The sequence below is a fragment of the Sander lucioperca genome, chromosome 11, assembly GCF_008315115.2.
Source record: "Sander lucioperca isolate FBNREF2018 chromosome 11, SLUC_FBN_1.2, whole genome shotgun sequence".
NCBI lineage: Eukaryota > Metazoa > Chordata > Actinopteri > Perciformes > Percidae > Sander > Sander lucioperca.
In genome coordinates this window covers 6,855,401-6,877,731 of record NC_050183.1, presented here as the reverse complement: position 1 = coordinate 6,877,731, position 22,331 = coordinate 6,855,401, and the positions used below count along the sequence as shown (strand labels likewise).

The 22,331-nt window shown below is 40.7% G+C and overlaps 1 protein-coding gene across 3 annotated transcripts in view; it reads left to right on the top strand.

Annotated features, from left to right (window-relative positions):
- Nucleotides 1-18,996, top strand: part of qsox1 (quiescin Q6 sulfhydryl oxidase 1) — a 29,354-nt gene extending 10,358 nt beyond the window's left edge. The window contains exons 8-14 of one of the 3 annotated variants that reach the window (XR_004898872.1): nucleotides 66-195; nucleotides 7,344-7,466; nucleotides 9,138-9,276; nucleotides 10,651-10,827; nucleotides 16,516-16,677; nucleotides 17,360-18,356; nucleotides 18,404-18,996. Coding sequence is in view for 2 of the 3 variants with exons in the window: in XM_031307395.2 (XP_031163255.1) it covers nucleotides 66-195; nucleotides 7,344-7,466; nucleotides 9,138-9,276; nucleotides 10,651-10,827; nucleotides 16,516-16,677; nucleotides 17,360-18,141 (1,513 nt within the window). In the remaining variant the exon portion in view is untranslated. Of the gene's footprint in view, nucleotides 1-65; nucleotides 196-7,343; nucleotides 7,467-9,137; nucleotides 9,277-10,650; nucleotides 10,828-16,515; nucleotides 16,678-17,359 lie in introns of all 3 variants that reach the window. The other 2 variants (XM_031307396.2, XM_031307395.2) reach the window with 2 other exon arrangements.
- Nucleotides 18,997-22,331: the final 3,335 nt, after the last annotated feature.

The window sequence follows — 22,331 nt, the reverse complement described above, 5'->3', positions numbered from 1 at the left end:
GCTCTGTCTTTTTGTATGCTCATTCTTATTATTTGTTGACATGAAGTGTGTGATTGTGTGCCCAGGTCCGGGGTGTACATGGCAGACCTGGAGTCCACGCTGCACTACTCTCTGCGTGTGGAGGTAGCTGCCCATACCCTCATCAAAGGAGAGGCCCTGACTTCTCTCAAGAAGTACATCTCTGTCCTGACAAAGGTAGAGTTAGCAGAGAGAGCAATGCATACACACAAAATGTGTAACAAATGATATACATTGATTAGGGCTCATGATTTTATAATATTTAGATTTTTTTTGTTTTATTTTAATCGTAAAAATTGCTGACCACACCATTAACTCAAAATATAATATAATATAAAATATCTGATTTCAAAAAATAACGTTGCTGTGCGGAACATGCTGTATTTAATTAATTCGTTGTTTTCTCATTTATACGGATTCTGTTGTTTAATGAGCAGCTCATTAATTACTTTTTCCCTCATTTTACTCTTCTCTTTCTATTATCAGAAACACGTTCCTAGCTGTCCTTGTCCCCAGGGGACAGAGGATTGTTAACTGTAAACTATAGTGATCAGGAAAGACAACACATTTTTGGATCATAGGGGAATAAAATTTGTTTAAAAAGATTTGTTTCTATAAAAAAAACAAAGTATAATGAACATCCAGTCAGAAATGTGTAGTTATAGCAGGTCACCACTAGATGGCGAGTTAGACAGCAGAATGTCTGCTCACATTTTAGATTGGAGCTGTTGTTTTTCAAGGTCCTCTCTTCATAACATGTTTTTTTTTATTCCATTAGAATCCATTAGATTATTTGGCAAATTTACCTAATTAATTGTTTTGTCAAATTCACTTTTGTTTTTCACCACACACTCTTACACACATTACTGAAAGCAGAAGTGGATGCCATTGACTAGAGCAGGAGCACAAACACTCTCTCGGGTATTGTTGACCCTCTTCATGTTGGCTCTCAGGGGGATTAAAGCGTGGCTGCCACCCACAGACACAGCCACTACTCCTCCTCCTCTTCTTTCTCCTCCTCTGTTCTCCTCATGCAGTTTTGCAATTTTGGTGTCACACAGGCATTTCTGTATGTACTTGTGAACGAGCCAAGCCTCTGTGGTTCCCCCCCCATCCTCTTTCACCTCTTCCATTTTCCCTTTCTGCTTTCTTCCATCTTCCAACTTTAAAGGATACATATTTCTTTTTATACTTTTTTTTTTTTTTGTCCAGGGTCTCGGCTTTTATTTACATACTTTTCCCGCTACTGATCACATGCTCCCTTGTTCCCTCTTTTCCTCACTGAAGTGTGCCAGCCAGGCAAACATGTTGTGATGATGAGGCCTGACCTGCTAGCCTTGTCCCTATTGGCTACGCACCAGGCTGTCTCACTGCCCTAGTCTGCCACCAATCTCTCTGATTATATCTCACTCTCTAGGGAGGCGTTGTAGCAAGCATGCGTGCGTGTGTGCGTGTGTGCGCGTGTGTGTGTGTGTGTGTGTGTGTGTGTGTGTGTGTGTGTGTGTGTGTGTGTGTGTGTGTGTGTACAGCACTGAGGCCCCCCCATTAGCTCCAGTTTGTTTAGTCAATAGTGGCAGGTCCCAGTGGTATTTTTAGCCTGTCCCCCTACCATGATGGACCAGCCGCTCAGCAGGGCTTTGTGTAGCTGAGGAGCTCGTCATTGTTGCAGCTGACTTGTCCTTATTGTTGTTTGACTGAGCGATCTTCACTACAAAGAGGCTGAATCCTTTGAGTCAGTCAGCTTGTTAAAAACAGTTAATGTAAGAAAATCAAGTCAATGTGAAACTAGAGGTTTGGGATGAGAGTGGATAGAATGGCAGAAAATGCTTACTGGTGCACTTTGAAAAGCAAACACATATTTAATGACTACATTTTTATATTAAGTTTCATAGAATGCAGTTCATATGCTGAATATAAGAAAATTAAATGTAAAACTCTCCGGAACTCCCCGCGTGAGTCATGTGATTAGATTAGAGTGAAAGTGACTCATGATGTTCTGACCACAGTGCCGAGTGTCATCACTTTACACTGGTGACACGTTTCCTCGATCATGACACAATTTTGAACTTTTACCAAACGCAATAATTAGTGGAGAGTGTATTTGCATACTCAAGGGTTTGTCTTTGCATGGGTGATATTGTGTGGGTTTGCCGTTATGCATGTGTATGTCGATTAATCTGCCAATTATTTTCACGGTTAATCAATTTCTCTATAAAACGCCATTGCTTTTTTGGCTGACTAACAGTCCTAACCTCAAATTGTTGTTTACTATAGCGTTTACTTAATGAAAGACAAGAAAACATCACTAATACTCACATTTGAGAAGCTGGAAACATCAAATATTTGGTATTTTTGCTGGAAAATCACTTAAACATAAAAATCGTTGCCTATAAATATTCTGTATATCCACTAATCATTGTTCTGTACATCTTGAGGAAAAGCAAAGTCTGTGTGTAAATTAATATGTATTCATGTCCTTCATGTATTCTTTTTAGTTTTTACCCTGACCTAAAAAAAATATATACACTGTTCAGTCCAAGAATTGTTTTTCCATGAATTGTTTGTTTCTTTCCAATCCACAATCATCCCATCATTTTATCTTTAGCCAAACATGTAAACATGGTGGATGTTGGCTTTTTTTTCTTCGTTTTATTTTGCACCCGGGCATATTATTACTAGATTTACTGTCTTGTCAGGAGGCTGAAGCCGGATTTATGAAGCCTCTACATGTATATGAAGATTAAAAAATTGGATCTTGGGAAGCATGAGAGCATTACAGCGAGGTTTTTAAGGATTACACCTCTATCCTGCTTTTCTTGAAAGAAGCCCTTTAGCCTAAAGGGGACAGAGGGGCAGGGGAATAAAACAAAGAATTAAGAGGGGGGCTTTGGTCTAAACGGACCCAGACTTCGCCCTTCTCACGCCAGGGCTCAGAAACACCTATATTACCAAAGATGCTCTCTTTTAAAACCAGCTGTCCATGTAATGTATCATAATAAGCAATTCAACAAAAATGTTGATTCTTTTGGCTTTTTTTCAGTAGGTTCCTCTCAGTGACAAATTTAAGTATTTGTGTGTAAAGACGAGGATGAGGAGTTTCCACTCTGTGGCACGTGTCTGCAGCATCCCCCCCATGCTTCCCCAGTGGATTGAAGTTAGATTATTACCAAGGGTCCTCACCCCTGTCTTCTGCCCCGCGCCTGGCCTGGTCTGCACTGTTGCAGCCAACAGATGCCTCCCTCTCGGGACCCTCACCACAAGGAGCTTGCAGTTTCTCAAGTGCTGCTGATACTAATCGGATTAGGGATGACATATTGCCAGGGTGAAGGGGATTGTCATGGTCCAACTGGGATGGGGGCAGGAGGGATACAGGGTTAGAGGAGGGGATGTGCATGCTTGTGTGTGTTTTGTCAAGATAGAGAGAACAAATGCAGAGGGAGATGTCTAGTAGAGATGATAAAATGGGTGTTTACAGTTTAATCACTAGGTATTACCAATACTGAATTTGATCAGTAAAGAGCCATTTTTAGTTTTTGTGTCACTGTGATGTTTGTTGTCGATGAATCATCTAAAACGAGCATCGCTATTGCCTCTCGTAATTACATTTTAATTTTTCACTCTTGGAATTTTTGTTTCCAAGAGTGAGTATTCATGAAGGAGAGAAGTGTTCTGTAAGTACATCTTATACATATGTGGAAAACAGGCAGTATTATTTTTGGTATAACATTTTTAAACTTCTTTGCTGTTGCACTTCTGTTATACTGTAAATCTGTTTAAATTAAAGCTTTAGTGCGTAACTTTTAGATACTAATGAACGTCCGTTACATTCAAGCCATTGCCAAATGAGTTGCTACAAAGCTAATTAAGACAATCAGCTCCACACAACTCTGTATTTCTCAGTATGGCTATGTTCAGAAGATTGTGTCACCCGGTGACTTTCGCGCGCAGAAACTCGAGTGAAGATAATTACCTCTTCTGAAGAGTCCATGTTTTTTTAATCCTCCGTGTCCTCCATGGCTACCATGGTGGCTACTAGCAACTGCGTGGGGAAGGGGTGGGGGTGGGGGCACGTGTGCGATCAAGGAGGCTTGTATCATGTGGACACGCCGACAGTGTTGTTGTCATTACTTAGAATTCCTCATGGGGGCGACAGAAACTATGCACTATAGCTTTAAATTGGAACTGTCTCACTGTCTTTTCTTCATCGCCTGTCACTTTTTAATACTTTTTTTTTTAGCACATAATAGATCAATATATCAGTGAAATATATTTGGCATATTAATTGACATTGTGCACCGTCAATGATCAAGGCCAGGGAGTCTGACAGGGAGAATAAGAGAAAGAGAAATAAATGTAAGATATATAGTGATAAAACAGAGCAAGATGAAACTGACTAATATCTGACTACATAAATATTGTTTGTTGTACAAATAAAATAATAAAGATGGTGAACATTTGAGTTTTAAGGCGATCACCAGACCCAGAGATCTCATGAATAGTGTTGCTTTGGTGATGCAGAGTTAAACCCATTTGTGAGAAACACCTGCGTTTTCTCTTCTGGTTAAATTCATATGGCTGTTTAATGAGCTTTTCTGAGCGGTTGGCATCCAGACCCCAGATCCAGACCTAAACCTATTAGATCGCTTTCCCAGCAGTGAGCAGCACACATCAGAGGCCTTTGTATGCTCTTTACAACTTTAGGTGTGTGTGTGTGTGTGTGTGTGTGTGTGTGTGTGTGTGTGTGTTAACAAAGTAGAAAATGTTTGATGTTGCAACAATATTAAAAGCAATTATAGTAGATGATTCATGATCAGTAAGGATTTATAAAATAGTTGTTTCTGTTAATTATTTTTTGGGCCATGTTGTTGCTGTCACCAATATTGTGTGTGTTTGGTGTTGAAGTAGTGCACATCTGTTTATTTTTTTATTGAGAATCACATAGTAGCAGCTGTTTTCACAATAATTTTTGGATTGAAACCTCTATTTATTTTAAATGACCAGTATACTTGTGTGATTGACTGTGAGTTTTAGTTATGTAAGGCAGCTGCTTATGTATTGCTTATAGTTTTAACTTGAATGGCCCAGTACTAACCGATATGTTGAAATTCAGCTGTTTACGCACAGCGACAGTTTTCTGCAGGCAAAGTTGATTAAAGTTGAAAGGCGCTGCATGGAGTCAAGAGTGCTCTGTTGCAGAGGGAAGGATGCAGGACAGAGCAGGACTCTGTCAGCCTTGGACAAGGAGGTTTAAGCAAATCACTGGGGGTCTGGTTAAGTGGTCAGGGTGTAACACACAGATCCTGTTAGAGGGTGATGAATAGTCGGCTGAGCCGTGGACTGAAAAGAGTGTGTGTGTGTGCAAGATGGTCAGTGTATGCAGGTGTATTTAGTTTAACAAATGGTGGAGGCCAATTTAAAAAGACTCATGCTTTATGATGCAAATCATAAAGGTCCACATGTTGGATGACGCAAGCTCTCTCTGTCGTCTGCTTTCTCTTTTTTCTGGTATTTGTTCTCTCTTAGATTCACTATTCTACAGTCTTCATGCACTTTGACAAGAGCTATGGTTAAACAAATTGTTGAGTGATACTTTTACCTTGTTCTGTCGTTCAAAAATGAGTAAAACAAACACAACACAACGCAACAGTTAGTCATTAATCTTAGTCAATCGACAGAAAATTACTTGCCAATTATTTTAATAATGAAACAGTGGTTTTAGTGATTTTTTATTTTTTTTTTTAAAGCAAAAATACCAAACCTTTGCTGGATCCAGCATCTTAAATGTCAAGATTTGATAGTTTTGTTTGTCATACATGATAGTTAACTGAATATCTTTGTTTTGGGCTGTTGCTCTGACAAAAAATGATTCATCAGTTATTTAAAAAAGTAATCAGCCAATGAATCCCTAATAAAAATAATTGTTACTGTAGTTGCAGACCTAGATGAAAGTTACCATGGAAGTAGTCTATTTGCCTGTTGTTGAAGTCTTGGAAAAAGCTTGATCCCTTTTTCTGAAACAGGACCATTATCATAAACTGTTCCACAGAGAGGCTTACAGTAAGAATAGGAAGCACATTTAGCTGAAATGTATTAAAGCGCTCTTCTCTGAAGACATCAGCTGTTTCTATTGTCAGTAACGTATGTGTGAAGACATGTTTGTCTGTGTATGTCTTTACTCTGTCATCACTGGTCTCAGACACCCATCAGCTGGATTTCCTCTTTATCTTTGCGTGCCTACCTCTGCTAGTTACAGTATCATGTTTCCACACAGTTGTGGTTGTTACCATGGTAGTGCTAAGGATGTAAATACACATCAGGAGGAAGCACTGAGTAGACAGCAGCTAAGTGGTTTTTAGTGGCTTAGGAAATGGATCTTAATGAAGGAAGAGGCTTAAGTTCGGCTGCTGTCACATTTAGTGAGTTTCTTTACAGGGAAAACACTCAAACCACAACATCTGTGCAGCATGTAAACCTCGTGCACAACATAGTTGAGGATGAGTTGGCAACTGATAATCTAGGTATTACATTTCTGCTTGGTACATTGTGTGCATTAGTAGGACAGAAATCATGTTCATCGAAGGTGAAGATGTTGATTTGAAATGTTCATTTCAGGCAAAGGAGTGTGAACGTTATGGGGCATTAGCATCAGTGTTAGCACATGGAAAATAAATCTTTTATAAATACAAGAATTTTACATAGAAACATTAGCACAGTCTATATTTTTTAAGCTATTATGTGGTGGAAACTGATTGTCATGTGCTCACTAAAGCATACAACTAATACCAGAGCTGTAAGATTGTATCAACTTTACTTTATCAGAGAATATTAATTAGTGGATTAATTCATCTAATGGTATCTACCAACAGAACTATCATAATTAAATAAAGGGATTACAAGTAACTGACAGTGTAGAGGAGTTTTGGTTCCTTCTCAATAAACTACACTTGCACTTAGAGCTAAAACTAGTAATACTAATTAGTTTGATTGATCAATTACTCAATTTACAGAATGATTCTCTAATGTGAATATATGCTGGGTTTTCATGTCTTCAATGATAGTAAATTGAATAATTTTGGGCTGTTGGCCGGAAAGAACAAGCATTCTGAAGACGTCGCTTTGGTTCCTGGGAAAATGTGATGGGCTTTTCTCACCATTTTATAGACTAAATGTCTAATGAATGAATCAACAACAAATAAATCAACAATGAAAATAATGGTTATTTGCATTTCTTCTTGCATCTCATCAGCTCCAAAATCAACAATTTTGTCTCTGTCATTTCGTAAAGCTAAGACCTGTTTCCATTGTGCTCTGTTTAATGTCTGCAGTACTTTCCAGGCCGTCCAGTTGTGATGAGCCTATTGAAGTCCGTAAACTCTTGGCTACAGAACCAGACTGGCGATGAGATTTCCTATGAGGCTCTCAAAGAGATACTGGATAACTCAGCTCAGGTGAGTCAAGGCAGAGCTGTATAGACAAATATCCAATTGAAGTTTTCACCATATTCTTAAATATTGCGATGAACTTGGGGCTCATTATTGTCAGTCAAGCCAACGTCCTATGTAGGACATAGTTAACTTTTTAAGTCTGTCTTCCATCTTTGGTATTCATTGTCTGTCCATTACATGCTGCATCGAGGTAAGTACATGAATGCAAATTGAGAAAAAGAACGTACTTTTGTGAGCCTGAGCAGGCAGGCATCTTAAAGGGAGAGGAAGGGAGACAAGAGAGGACCAGACAGGTAAGCAGAGGGCAGGGCATCATGAAATGCACCCAGACTGATATGAGGACATCTGTCTGGGAGTAGCCTCTTTGTTCCACCGAGATATCAAGGTCACCTGTCAATCTGGCCACATAATCAGTTCAAAGCCACCTCAGAGGCATCAAAGTGATGCCTATCCTTTCAAAGAAAATGTTAAAATGTGATCCTGAAAATGTCTATAAAAACCCACAGTATGAGTAGATAAAAATACATTTTATATGTATCCAAATCTTTCAATATGTACTTTGTCCTTGTCTCGGTGCCAGCACATACAGCTGAGGATCTATGTGCTGTTGTCTTTGGAATGAAGCCTGCATGCCTACAGTACCGCCCCTCGCAAATTGAAAGAGTCACTTACTTACATCATTAGCTTTTAGCAGGCAAATCAATTGATCAATGAATCAATGGGAAGGTATGAATAGACTTCGCCTCAGAGGAAATGGACTTTGTACACACACACACACACACACACACACACACCAAAATCTTTACTATTGACATGTGAGTAACCCTGTCAATCACACCAGTGATGGCAATGCAGTGTGGCGAGAGAAACGACTTTATGTCAGAGAAAATATGTTATTGGATTCAACTGTGGCTCTTGGTTAGAGATCTGGATAGCTTCTGTTCATTAGTGGAGGGCTGAGCCATTAACCTAAGATTGACTTCTTATTGATCAAGAAAACTACGTGGCTTTCATTAAGTTGAACAGGTTGGGAGATGCTGAAGAGGCTCTACTTTTTAGAGAATCTTTGTAGTCCTATTTAAAGGATAAGGCTGCTGTTATTCTACTTTTTTTATTGTCAACAAATCCCATGAAAAGACCAAAACCATTGATGCGTTAACCTGTCTCTCAATACTTTCCAATTTTCCTATTCTGTCTGTGGCACTTTCATTCAGTCCCACTGAGGATGTATTAAAAATGGGTCATGCATTATATATACTGTATACTTTTATTTTGTTTAAAGGCAACATTTCTTTATTAAATTAAATTTTTTAGCAAATATTATCAAATAGGATTAAATAATGCATTTGTTATATTTTCATCCACGTATGTTTCACATTGTTTCCCAACCAGGGCTACTTGCTTGTAGAAATAAAAGAACATGGCAGTGCAACAGTGTGGTGTCAATAGACATATAACACAGAGGAAAAAGCTATCTCAAGCCTTTGTTACACAGACAATATTTGTTAGTGGGATCAATTCATTGTTTGTTTTTGGTCTTTTGTGGGATTTGTTGACAGTAAGAAAAATATAGAATATCACCAGATTGATAATTTTAAGCTTTTTTTTGTTTCCTACTTCCTATTTGTCAGTAATTTGTATTTGTCTTTTTGTTTTTCTTCTCCTCTCTCTCAGTCTCCAGACACTGCTTTGCCTGAAGGAGAGAGGTGGGTGGGCTGTCAGGGTTCACGACCCCACCTGAGACGTTACCCTTGCGGGATGTGGACCCTCTTCCATGCTCTCACTGTCCAGGCCAAGAACGCAGGAGGCACTGGTACACACACACACACACACACACACACACACACACACACACACACACACACACACACACACACTGAGTTTGTATTGCTGTGAAGGAAAAGGGCCACTGAAAGTTCACAAAGATGGGTGGACTGAGGATGAGGGCTTTGTGAGGCTTTGTAAACAAATTAGCTCAGGAATGTTTGGTGAACTGCTTTTTATTTCACACTGACCTGATTTAACATCAAAAAGAACACAAACAAATATCACGATGAAGTTTGAGTTTTTTTCCTATGTTTTGTCATTTTTGTTACAACTAAATTGAGCTTAATTGTAACTGTGTGAAAAAGGATTATGTTAAATTAGTGGAATGTGAGTGGTTAATAAAACAGGCAGATGACCGGAGGCTCCACTCCTGGCTGGGACGTTAATCTCCCTTCAACTCACACACACACACGCACACACGCACACACACACACACACACACACACACACACACACACACACACACACACACACACACACACACACACACACACACACACAGAGGTTAATCCCGAGGTTTACGGACCATCATGTGACCTGCAGATGGACCGACCAAAAGGGGCGTCCATCTGGCCCCCACAGACCACCAGCTTAATGGAAGGATACACACACATACTGTACAGTATTGACTATCAGATAAAACTCTATTTATATACATACACACACGCTGCATAGATTAGTAAAGGCGTGAACACATTAGTATAGGTTTGAACACAAGCCCATCCTTATTTTCATGAAGAGACAAGCTCCCACTGTCAGAACGGTTCATCTGAAGGTCCTGCTAAATCAAGAACAAAACCAAACCGCTCCAGGAAAATATGTATTTGTGGACTGTTGAAGTCCTGAGACAACAGCATGGCCACCATTCACACAGAGGGTTAACTGTATTTAATCTCCAGATTGGCTTATCCCATTTGCATAGATAATTCATCTCAATATGGGGTTAACCCAGCTCTCTGTGACTCTAGGCCCACATAACCGTGGGAATCCAGGAAGCTGTGGACCCACACTGCCATTAGCAAGCTTTCAGGCTACAGCGCAGGTTAACAGGACATTTGTACATCAACCAGCTTTACAAGAACAGGTGATGGGCTTCAAATAGGAGATAATGACTTTGATTTTGCATTTATTTTTGTAAACATGCTGTTTTTTAACCATCGTTTTTAGTTGCATATATTACCGAAGATGTTACCACAAAAACATTTAAAGTAACAAAATCAGGAAATAGAACAAAGTTGGTGTTAGGAAGGCGTTTGTGATATTTTTGTTATTGTGACATACACAGCAGCACATTTCTCACTTTGATCAGATTACTGGTGCTCAACATTGACTGACAACATAAAATGTCTTTCCCCCCCAGATCCCCAGGAGGTGCTGAGTGCGATGAGAAACTACGTCCACAGCTTCTTTGGCTGCAGGGCGTGTGCTGAGCACTTTGAAATTATGGCGACAGAGAGTCTGGTGGAGGTGAACACGTTGTCGTCAGCGGTGCTGTGGCTTTGGTCCAGACACAATCGCGTCAACAACAGACTGGCAGGTAGGAGTCAGCACGATCACCTGTAGCTACACGATCATCTGTAGCTAGTTTGCAGAATCCCTTTGGTGCAAACTAGAGGTGATTGTCCTTTCTATTTCAATTACAGCTGTGGTACACAGTGTGTAGATGTTTCCCTAAAATGACAATGAAACCGCTGTTATAGCATCTTTAGCTTCCACAATGTAATGTATTACTGAGTGAAATTAACTATGTGGGCGGCCGACAATTACTATTTAAATAAAATCCTTCATATGTCAGATTGGATCGCTACAACGTGGGGTTGGCTTAGCGAATATGGAGCGACACAAAGCTGTAGTGAGATACAGAGCTGTTGGCCGCCATCCACACCTCCCATAATATCATTATACTAGCTACTATGACCAACAAGCTAACAGCTCGCGGTTTTATATGATAGGCAGGGTAAGCTAGATGCCTCAAATCACACTTGATTTTATATATTTATGTATACGCCCCTAGAGTTCAAGATGAGTCATCAAAAGTATTTTAATGTTAAGAGGGATAGAGAGAAATTATGATATAAAACATTTTTTTTTTTAAATCTTACCATATGCCAAGAGATAACTAAACAATCAACACAGGGTTAGAGAATGTGTTTTTTTATTTCGCTGTGTTTTTAAAGCTAAAGTGCGCAATTATTTTATATTAATGAACGTCTGTTACATTTGAGCCATTGCCAAATGAGTTGCAACAAAGCTAATTAAGCCTATCAGCTCCACTCTCTCTGTATTTCTCAGTATGGCTATGTTTAGAAACTCCTGAGTGAAGATAATTACCTTTTCTGAAGAGTCCATCATGTTTTTTTAAACCTCAGTGTCCTTCTTGGCTACCAGCAACTGTGTGGATGAGGGGTGGGGGTGGTGCGCGATCATGCGTGGCGAGTCATGTGGATGCAACAGTGTTGTTGTCATTACTTAGAATTCCTCATGGGGGAGACAGAACCTACACACTATAGCTTTAAAGTGAAGACCATATTTCCCACAAACTTCTTTCTGCTACAAAGAGGATGTGTGCTTTTGTTTTAAAGGCCCAAGAAAAGATAAGACATGATAAAGGACCCTCATAAGTAAACAAAATTGTAAAACCCTGATACATCATAAAGCAGTTCAGCAGATTTCCTGTGAAATCCGGCTCTGTGGTAGACTGTAAAATATTGTGTAGAGGTCAGCACAAAGTGTCAGCCACCTTGGTAATGGTCTTGATTGTTTTGGGAAATTTTTTATGTTTTGAACTAAATGTGGTAATTTTTTAATCGGTAGAGCTCAAACGATTAGCCATTCAGTTTATCAACAGAAAAATTTAACTGCATCTATTTTGATACTCGATCATTTCAATCATCCTTCAAGCAATGACACCAAGGTTTCTCTGGCTTCCAGCTTCTCAAATATGAGGATTTGTAGCTTTTTGTACTGTTCACCAGACGAAACAAGCAAGAAGATGTTACCTTGGCTTCTGGGAAATTATAATGGTCATGTATCACTATTCTCTGACATTCTATAGATAAGACTAAATGTATTAATCAAATACAACAACTAATAGTCAGTTGCAGCCCTAATGCAGAAGAAAATAATGTTTATTTTGTATATTGGACACTATACATGAGATACAGTATATAATGAAAAAAAAAGTTATGAAGCTGATTTAAGTCTGTTACACGCCTTAGTTTGCTAAGCCATCCCATCCTTTCCTCTTTCCACACTCCTCTTTTCTGTGACTGTCCACACCTTGGGATCTTAAGCATTACCTTATTCAATTTTGGGGGAAGATTGTCTGTTCATAGTCAGTTAGTCTTTTGTAATACGACTAAGAGGGGTGAGGGGAGGAGGAAGGATGGATCCTCAGATCAGACACCAGCTGTCACCCCGTCTTAGTCCTCCAAGCATCATCTGCTTCTGCCTCACCCATTTTCTCCTAACCCCCCTCTGCCATCTTCCGTCCTTCTCCACACCCTTACTTTGATTCTCTCCCATACCCCACTGTCCCCACTTTATCGCCTTACCAGTCCTCAGCCATTTCTTTTTCATATCTCCTCTAGACTTATTTACCCCAAATCATGCTCTTTCGCCTTGTCCTCATAGGTTTGTACCCCAAACTTCACCCCTTCGCTCCACTGTACGATTTGCGTCTTTGAGAAATCTATGACTAGAAATTTCTATCCAGGTCATCCATTAAATGCAGCATAATTACCTACTTATTAACTTGTATAGGCCATACACAGAAATAAATCTTCTTTCCTTTTTGCATCAGATTGCACTTTTTTAGGTTCTCCTCCAATGCTCAGTCTTTCTCTTCTTCATCTGCTTGTAAATGTACAAAGTTTTCTCTCCTTTTTGACGGTGCTGTATCAGCGTATTACACTTCTGCACATCAGTCTCGAGAGTATTAAACAGCTCCTAAGCATCCCTCCTCCCTTGTCTGTGTTCATATGATTTTATTGGCACAGGGCTGTCATTAACAGCCCACTTTGTTAAATCACTATCTTTTGTTTGTGTTGACTGCCCCCTCTTCTATCTCAGGGACAGCTTGTGTCCTGAACAGCAGGGGCCAGAATGACACCCGTCCCTGCGAGTGTCTGCACCCCAGACGCTTAAACACTATTCAACCCACCACCTTCACCCATCCGTCTTCCCTCTCTTCCTCTATCTCTGTTGCAATCTTTCTCTCTTTCCACTCACCATCCCCTGGGACTCATATCCTGCGCTTGACAAGTAATGGCACAGCATCCTTGCAGGATGTGTCCCCCAGGAACCAGCCCTCTTTTTGCACACACACACACACACACACACACACACACACACACACACACACACACACACACACACACACACACACACAATTCCCAAGGTATTGTGTTACAGCAGGTGGCAAACACCATGACACAAGCCACACACTCTCCCCCTCCTTTCCTCCCTCTCCCAAGCGCACACACACACACAGCCTTTCCAAGCATGGGTCAAGTTGTGGCGTGTGGCAGGGGGAGTTGGTCATGGTGGAGGGTGAGTCGTGGGTCCACAGGGGATAAGTCGGGTGAATCGTAAGGAGAGAGAGGGAGGAGACAGGGGTTTGGCTGCGTTTGTAGCTATGAGTGGCGGGGTCTCCCTGAGGAGTGCACACTCCATCCCTCCATCCACTCAGCCCCTCCTCTCCCCTTTGCCTAAAGTGGAGCTCTTTAGCAGGCCTCCCCGCCCCTCCTTTCAGGAGCAGCCATGCATAAAAGAGCAGCTATTTGTAAAGCGACCGAACAATTAATTTAGCTGGCAACAAAGAGGCCCCAGGGCCCTCTGCCTCCTCGCAGCAGCAGAATTAAGACCGGTGGCAGCTCAGTCCTGTTGCTGCTTGTCAACAGGCTGAGACTGATTCACATTTCTACAGACAAAACAGCAGCAGGCCTGGCTATCTTTAGGACTGTGTTCACATGCATACATCTTTTTTCCATACTAGTGCCAAAACAGCACCTGAGTTTTCAGTACTAATACAGGGGTAGATGACCTTCTCAAATGTTAAATGTTGTCCAAACACAAAGTAGTCTAAAATTAGCAACATTTTAGAATATATGGAAATGTGCTCCAGACACATTTGAGTCAGTATCAATACAAGTATCGAGGTTCACCCAAATGTGAGCTGCGTCATACAATAAACAGAATTCCTGGTTTAGGTTTTGTCTTGATTATCTAAATGAGCAAAATGTCTGACATCATGCACACTGCCCAGCTGTCATGATGGCTCGGTATGCCATGTGGTGTAGGTGATCATCACTTACAGAATTAGTGCTGAGGAAGCTAGTTTGACGTACTGAACAATACATATTTATACCTGATGAATATGTATGCGCAGCGGTGATGACATCTCTGTGACAGGACATTGTGGCAATCTCAATATGACTGGTATGGCTAAAGTCACCCTGGCCGCAAACGTGACAAGCTGATTAGAATAAGGAAAGAGATGGTGCGTGTGTGTGTGTGTGTGTGTGTGTGTGTGTGTGTGTGTGTGTGCACTCACCTGCTGAAATGTATAAAAGCCCACACACCCACAGGCTGCAGGACACAGTAAAATTGATGTATCCTTTATGTAAAGTACTGTATGCAGAGTACATACACACATGCATATGACTGAGATTAATCTTGAGCAGTGGAGAGAAGGAGGAGGAAGCGGGGACGTAGGTGGTGGAGGATGTAAATTGACAGTCCTGTAAAGTGACAGACCTGCTGCTGCTCTCCTTTTTTTCTTCTACACACACACACACACACACACACACACACACACACACACACACACACACACACACACACACACACACACACAGAGGCCTGTTGGTGACAACAAGCAATTTATTACTAGATGCTGCCCTGTGTGTGTGTTCTTGTGGGAATTTGTGCAGTGTGTCTGCTGTGTATGAGTTTTTTTTGCATGGATGCCTGTTCCTCTGCCCGTCTTTTTGCATGGATGCTGTGTGTGAGTGACGAGGGGTGTTAGCGGGCAGCGGCTACATGAAAGAAAACATGTTAAAGGAGAAAGTTTCTAATTCATTAGAAGGGCAGCCCCCCTCTGAGGTTTCTGTTGCTCTCATGTTCAATTTGGAGATTGGAGTTGCTTTCAAAGGGGTGTGAAGGGACAAGACAGGTGGTCCAGAGCACTGAGGTCTGCTGCAGGTTGTGTGTGTGTGTGTGTGTGTGTGTGTGTGTGTGTGTGTGTGTGTGTGTGTGTGTGTGTGCTGTCCACTTTGGCCACATCTATTATCTCACCACCCCTCCCACTGGGACATCCCAGAAGCCCATTGATCATTGTTAGACCCTGTCATACACTCTCTCACACACACACACACAAAAATATCAATTCCTAGATTACATTCACACAAACACAGACGGATGATTTACATATACACACTTAAACACATACACATATGCATATAGGCACTTAGTATTTACGAGCACTGTGACAAGATCAAATGGGTTCAACACAGATTGCATCCAATCCTCAAAGCACTTACATCCTCAAGTCAATGCACTAACAAGGAGAATAAAAGAAACAACAATGGTTGAAGCAGCTGACTGGGCGCTTTATGTTGTGTGATTCCTGTATGTGGCAAAGAATCTCGAGCCATGCCACATTTTCTGACCTTGTTTATTATCTACTACTGCTAAGTTAGTGAGGTACTTATTAGTTTGTTACTGTGAGAAAACCATAGTAGTAGAAGAAATAGGCCTCTTTAATTAAATCCCTGCATTCAAAAATGTACTTAAAGAGTATTTGCAGCCAATATACTTAAGTATCACAAGTATGTATCTCAATGTGTCATATTATCTGAGTTAATCATATGTTTAACATTCTGCAAAGTAACTTAAATAAATATAGTGGAGTGTAATGGAATAGAGGTATAAAGTGTCACACAGTTGAAATAATCAAGTAATGACACTGCTTGTGTAATTGTACTTAGGTACGTTTAGTAGGTAGTTTTTATAGAAAAAAGGCATGAGCCAATAATACATTACATCACTAGATTTAATTCTGTGGCTCTCAGATTTTTAATTTTCAACCACCCAGCTACCCTTTATGGTCACAATTCATCCTTTACCCCCTATATTGCTGTGTGCTTGATCTTTGCTCAGTACTAAAGTGATCAGGACTCTGTTGTACAATACATTAACCCTACTTTTGCATTCATCTCTGCAGGTGATTTGAGTGAAGACCCCAACTTCCCAAAGATCCAGTGGCCTCCACCAGAAATGTGTCCAGCCTGCCATACGGTGAAGGAAAACGGGGAGCACAAGTGGAGCCAGGAGCAGGTTCTCCTCTTCCTCCTGTCCCACTTCTCATCCAGCAGTATCCTCACAGGTACAGGTTAACACCATAGTTTCCTTTTTGGAAGAGATCATATCTCATGAATTCAAGGATTTTTACCAAACAATAGAAATGTATTTCTTCCTTCTACCTGCCTGTGTAAGCAGTCTAGAGCTTAATAATCATGACATCCTCCTGTGTCTTTCCGTTTTGTTATCTGTATGTGAAGTAAGCTGCTAAAAAAATATGTTATGTAAATATAGTATGTGTGTGGATGTGTTGTAAAAGATCCCCGTTCTCAGTAAATGAAAAACATAGGAACAGTAATACCATACAATCAAAGAAGGAGAAACAAGGTAACAAAGAGCCTAGATAATCCCACTGTCACCCAAATTCCTTGTACAGTATCTTTCACTGAGTTTTTATTTTTTATTTCATGCTGCAACATACTTAATTTGGGTTTGCCAAATTATATCAAATGTAGAGAATGTACCCTCTAAATCATATCAAGTATTCTCTTAATGTAAAGTATTAATTATGGACAGTATTTTCTTTTAATATGTGAGTATTACTTTTTTTGTTGTATTGAGTGTATAGCAAAAGAAGAGTTTCTGAGCTGACAGTTCACCATTGATTCAGATGAACCAAAGATGATAAGTAATGCCTCTGATTTTAGATTAAAGGTGATGACTTAAGACATAACTTCCCTGTCTCTCTCTTTTCCTCACCCTGTCAGACTACCTCGAAGATGAAAGCCAGATCCTGGCAAAACAGAGAGAAAAACATGTGAGTCAGCAGCAAGCTTTAGAAGCTCAGAAACATGTAGAGAGGAAAGCCAGGGAGGCCTTGGACTCAATGGCACATCCTCTGCCATCGCAACCCACCATGCAAGAAGAGGAGGAAGAGGAGGAGGAGGAAGAGGGGCCGCAGGACGAAGAGGAGGATGGTGGGGAAGGAGCAGCAGCAGATGAGATGGAGGGTAAGACATCTGAGACAACCCCCTGGGCCAAGCCTGAAATGGAGGTGGGTCGAGGCCGGCGGCAGGCCCGCAGGAAGCCGAGCATTGTGGGGATGAGGATGCGAGAGCTGCAGGAGGACATTGTGGATCTCGACTCATTTGTCAACCAGCACTACAAGGCCAAGGCGCTGCGGGTCAAACAACGCACCCTGCAGAGGAAGGAGGAGCAGGAGCCCTGGCCTGTGTTTGGGCTCGGCATGGAGCTGGATGCAGGGCTGGGGATGGTGGGACTGCAGCCTATGGAAGCAGACTTTGAGCAAGATGTGGGGCGGCAGAGAAAGCGGCTGCAGAAGCGAGAACTGACAGGCCAGTACTTTGTTGAGGAGGCCGAGTTGAGCCACAGGGGACGCTGGATGTCTGTGCTGAGCATTGGCTTCTCCAAAGTGGACATCAGCTTGTGTGTCATCCTTTATTTCCTGTCCTCCATGTGTCTTCTGGCCATGTACCTTTTCTTCAAGACCCGCCTCAGACTACGGCGGGCTAAAGTAGCCCTGCCCTGAACCATGGTGTTTCCAAATTGGAGCTGAGTCAGCAATGATTAACGTTAATTAGGTGCATGTAGGCTAAGGTCGGGGTTAGTGTTAGGGGATGTGTCAAGATTAAGGCGATCTTCGGTGGTCCACTTAACTGTTACCTACAGCCAAAGTATGCAACAGTGTGTTTTACCCTGAATGTTGTGAATGGGTTATGTCTAACTGGAGAGGAGGAGAAGGGAAAATTAGCAGACTACCTTCCAAATCTTTGAAAATTGGGGGGGGGGGGGGCCTTTGACATTACACTTAATCTGGCCTCCAGAGCTTTATTAGGCAGCACCTCAACTGTGGAAAATATGTGCATATAGATATATATTTCCATAAGTGGTTTCTGTTTGGGGTTTGTGCCTGAGTTAAGGATAATCCATTTTTTGATTTTTGTTTGACCACTTATGAAGGATAAAATTAAACCCAAATATGAGATGATTGTTTTTAATTTGTAAGAAGTAAATGCAACTAATACGTGATTTGTGTTGCTTTACTGACATTATGGACATTTGTAACTGTGATTTTTTTTTTTTTTTTTTGTTATATTTTTTATATCTTACAGTAGGACAAATACCTCCTACACTACTTCCCTGTGTACTATGATCAGAATAACCAAAATATGTTTTTATTTCAGTCACAATTTTTTATATATTTACACATAAAAATATTTGAATCATTTGAACTTAATACTCAAATAGGTTATTCTTCGATTTAAAAAACATTCTGTTGTATCTTAAATTACAGACGATCTGTTTTCCCTCCAATCAATCACTGAGATCTTTGTGTTTATCAAGTCAATTTATCAGGTAATAAATTAAATGTTTCTGCATTTCATTTAATAATCAGATTTTTAAAAAACCGTCCCAGTCCTGAAAAATGCATAGTGGGTTTTTAAAGTTTGTTATCCGCCTGACAGCTGCATCTTATTGTTTGAATACTGTGACTGGACCAGCAGGTCCAAACTAACTTTTACCAGAGAAGAGAGGATCAGCCTTCTGTTGTTCAGCTCCTTTGAGGTGTCTTACTGTACATTACACTGAGCATTATGTCATGTCTTTAACCCTCGTGTTGTCCTCGGGTCAAATTTGACCCATTCTTTTCAAAAAGTTTCTATATCAGAAATGTGGGTTTCTTTCAACCAAATTGTCAAAAATAATAACGTGGATGGTTCCATACAACGCTCTTCACAAGTAAAATTAATGATCAGTTCACTATTTTCATTGAATGTGGGTGTTTTATTCAATTTTATAACATTTGAAGAAAAGAATTAATAAAAGAACGTTGAAAAAAGTGACAATGTCGGAAAAAAACAAGAACAAAAACGTCAAACGCGCAGAAAAAATCGACAGAGGAAAGACGACAGGAAGGAAGACAACACGGGTTAAATATTACATCACACTGCTGAGTCCACATAACAGCTACTCTGGTTGTTTATAAAGTGCTGTGGAGAGATGCATATGTTCACACTGGACAAGGTTTTAGAATAAGCAGGATTTGTTTTTGGCTTGTGTCCACGATGTAAAGCCTTGGCTGGTCATCTCAAAAACACTGTTTTTCTGTTTGCTTCTTCACTTCTGTCTGAATCAATAAAATTATTTTTGATAAGGACTCAATGCTTTTGATCTGCATCTGCAACCTGTCATTTGTTGAGGTAGGTCTAGATGAAGGCCCATCAATCACACTTTCTTGTTAACGTATAACATGAATTTACAGAGAAGGGGTACACCTTGATCCCATTTGTACTGTCTCAGATGTGTTTTGAGAACCTCCCAGATGTTATTCTCTGCAGGTTTGGCAAAAACATGTTTGTTTTTGTTTTGACCAAGACTAGCAGGACATGTGGCAAGGAGGACAGGGGTGTTGCATGTAGAAATGGAGGGGTTAAAGCATCCACGGTTGAAGGAAAAAGCCTGTTGCCATCTGCTGTGCAGCGCAAGCTAAATCCTAACAATTTCATTGAGATTATAGCAAGTGAGTAATCCAGCTTTTCTTTAGGACTAGAGGGGAGAGATTACCCTTGAGGATTAGCTCCCTGCAGATAATAAACTTTATTAAAACGCAATCGGCTTTTGTGGGGCTTCTTCCCTCACACACTTGGAGGTGAGCTCCGCGGGGGGTGGGCAGCAACAGACCCTCAGGGAGGGTAACATGGGTGAGATGATCGGGTGAGGTGGATGAAAGAGGGAGCAGTGTGTGTGAGGGATAAATAGATGGATGGACGGAAGTCCAGGTTTTGATGTCGTCCGGATTACAACAAGCCCATCTGAGGGACAACTGATGCTTGATCTTGAGCTTTGTGTTTCCTGGAACATTGGCTTGTATTCCCTTGACTCTTAGACCTTACCTTCACCCCCAACCTGTCACGCACACACACACACACACACACACACATACACACACTGATCTCATCTGAAACACCACTCTCACCAATCTCTTTATCCAAGCATCAACGGTATGACAGGTTTTGATGGTGAATTAGTTGAGTTAAGGCAGTCAATTCCTCTAACAACACACACACACACACACACACACACACAATAGGCTGATTAATAGCCATACATTAAAGCAGAGGAGCATCAAGGCTGAGCAGCTGTGGTTCTGTGGCTTAATCAAACTCTTATATACTTTAAATTACTCTTAGATACTCAATGACACATTGTGATTGCCAGAATGGATTGAGAAGAGCTCAGTTTGTCACCAGAGATGCTTCTGCATATTATTTATTCCTTTTTCAAACATTATCCAATATATCACCTGATTGATTTTAACATCAGGGTGGGCTGTGATTTTTTTTTTTTTTACGTGGGGAAACTGTCCAACTAAATGATGAATTATGTGTCCTCCTCAAACTTTTTTGTGTACTTTTTAAGTAAGTTTAGTAACTTCAGAAACTCATATGAGAGAAACATTTCCAGTTTACAGAAATTTTCCAGTTTGTCATCCCTCCTCCAGGTTACAATATGAGCTATTTACTCAAAAAGGCCAGATTACTCTCTTCAAAACTTTTTCTTGTCTTTATTCACTGCAAAACAAATGGTGTGCACTGATACAGCTTTGTGTTATGAAAGCACAGACTGAAGGGTAAAAACCTCACCTTGTTGGCCTGTTGTTGTCTTCCATAAATTAGACAATGTAGGGTTTTATTGCCGCTCCTCTCCTGTATGCTCTCTGCCTCGATGTTTATTACCCCTCTGGTATTGATATTAAAATGCAGGAGGGGCCTGATGCATTTTTCTGTCATCTCTCTTTCTGACTTTAATAATACTATAAAGCTTCCTGCTGTGGACAGAGAGAGAGAGAAGGAAGGAGAGAGGGGGGTGAATAAATTATGAAAAAGAGGTTAATATATGGTATTGGTATATATCACATCTAAACTAAGCCAGATCCCCTTTCAGTTTTAAACATTCAGCCTTTTAAAGGCAGGAGTCAAGTAGGGTCAGATCCATCTCATTTTACTGCTGCGTTCCCTCCCCCTTTCATGCGGACGCTCATCTGCTGATCTCCCAAACATCTCATCTCACCATCAGTGTGTTGGGATGCTGTTTTGTACTTTGTGCTGCCAGTCAGCCTGTGTTCAACCAAAAGACAGAGTGTGCATTTATTTTTAGAGTTTCTGTCAGATCCTGCACAATCAATATCTGTCTAGTTGTGTGACTGTTTGTCATGCTATGTTGGTTTGTATACCTGCAGTGTGTGTTTTAAATGACTGAAGGAGATGTATCTTTGATTTTAGCAAAGTGGAAGTCCTTGCAGTCCATCTGTGCACAGCAGAGAGTGTAGCAGTGTGGACAGGAGGGAGGGAGAATCAATAACCTCCTACTATCAACTGCATTTAGGCCTTGCTAATATGCTCGACTGCACTTTTTAATTTCAACACAAATCTGATCTTTACTTCGTCTCTTCTCTTGTGTTTCTTGTTTTTTATGTTCTGGTCTCACCCCCCACTCCTCCTCCAGAGTTAGCATATAGCTTACAGGAAGTGTAATGAAGTTGGTGAAGATCCAACACATGTCAGTCACATTGTTTTAATTCACTCAGCTGACTCTGCTCCCATCACTGAAGTGGGAAGATTCACTCCTCACTTTCCACAGGAAATCTTAAGTTATATAAAGGCTTTAGTTTGTTTTAGTTTGTTGTCACTTGTTTGTAACAAAAAGGGCTTTGGGTCA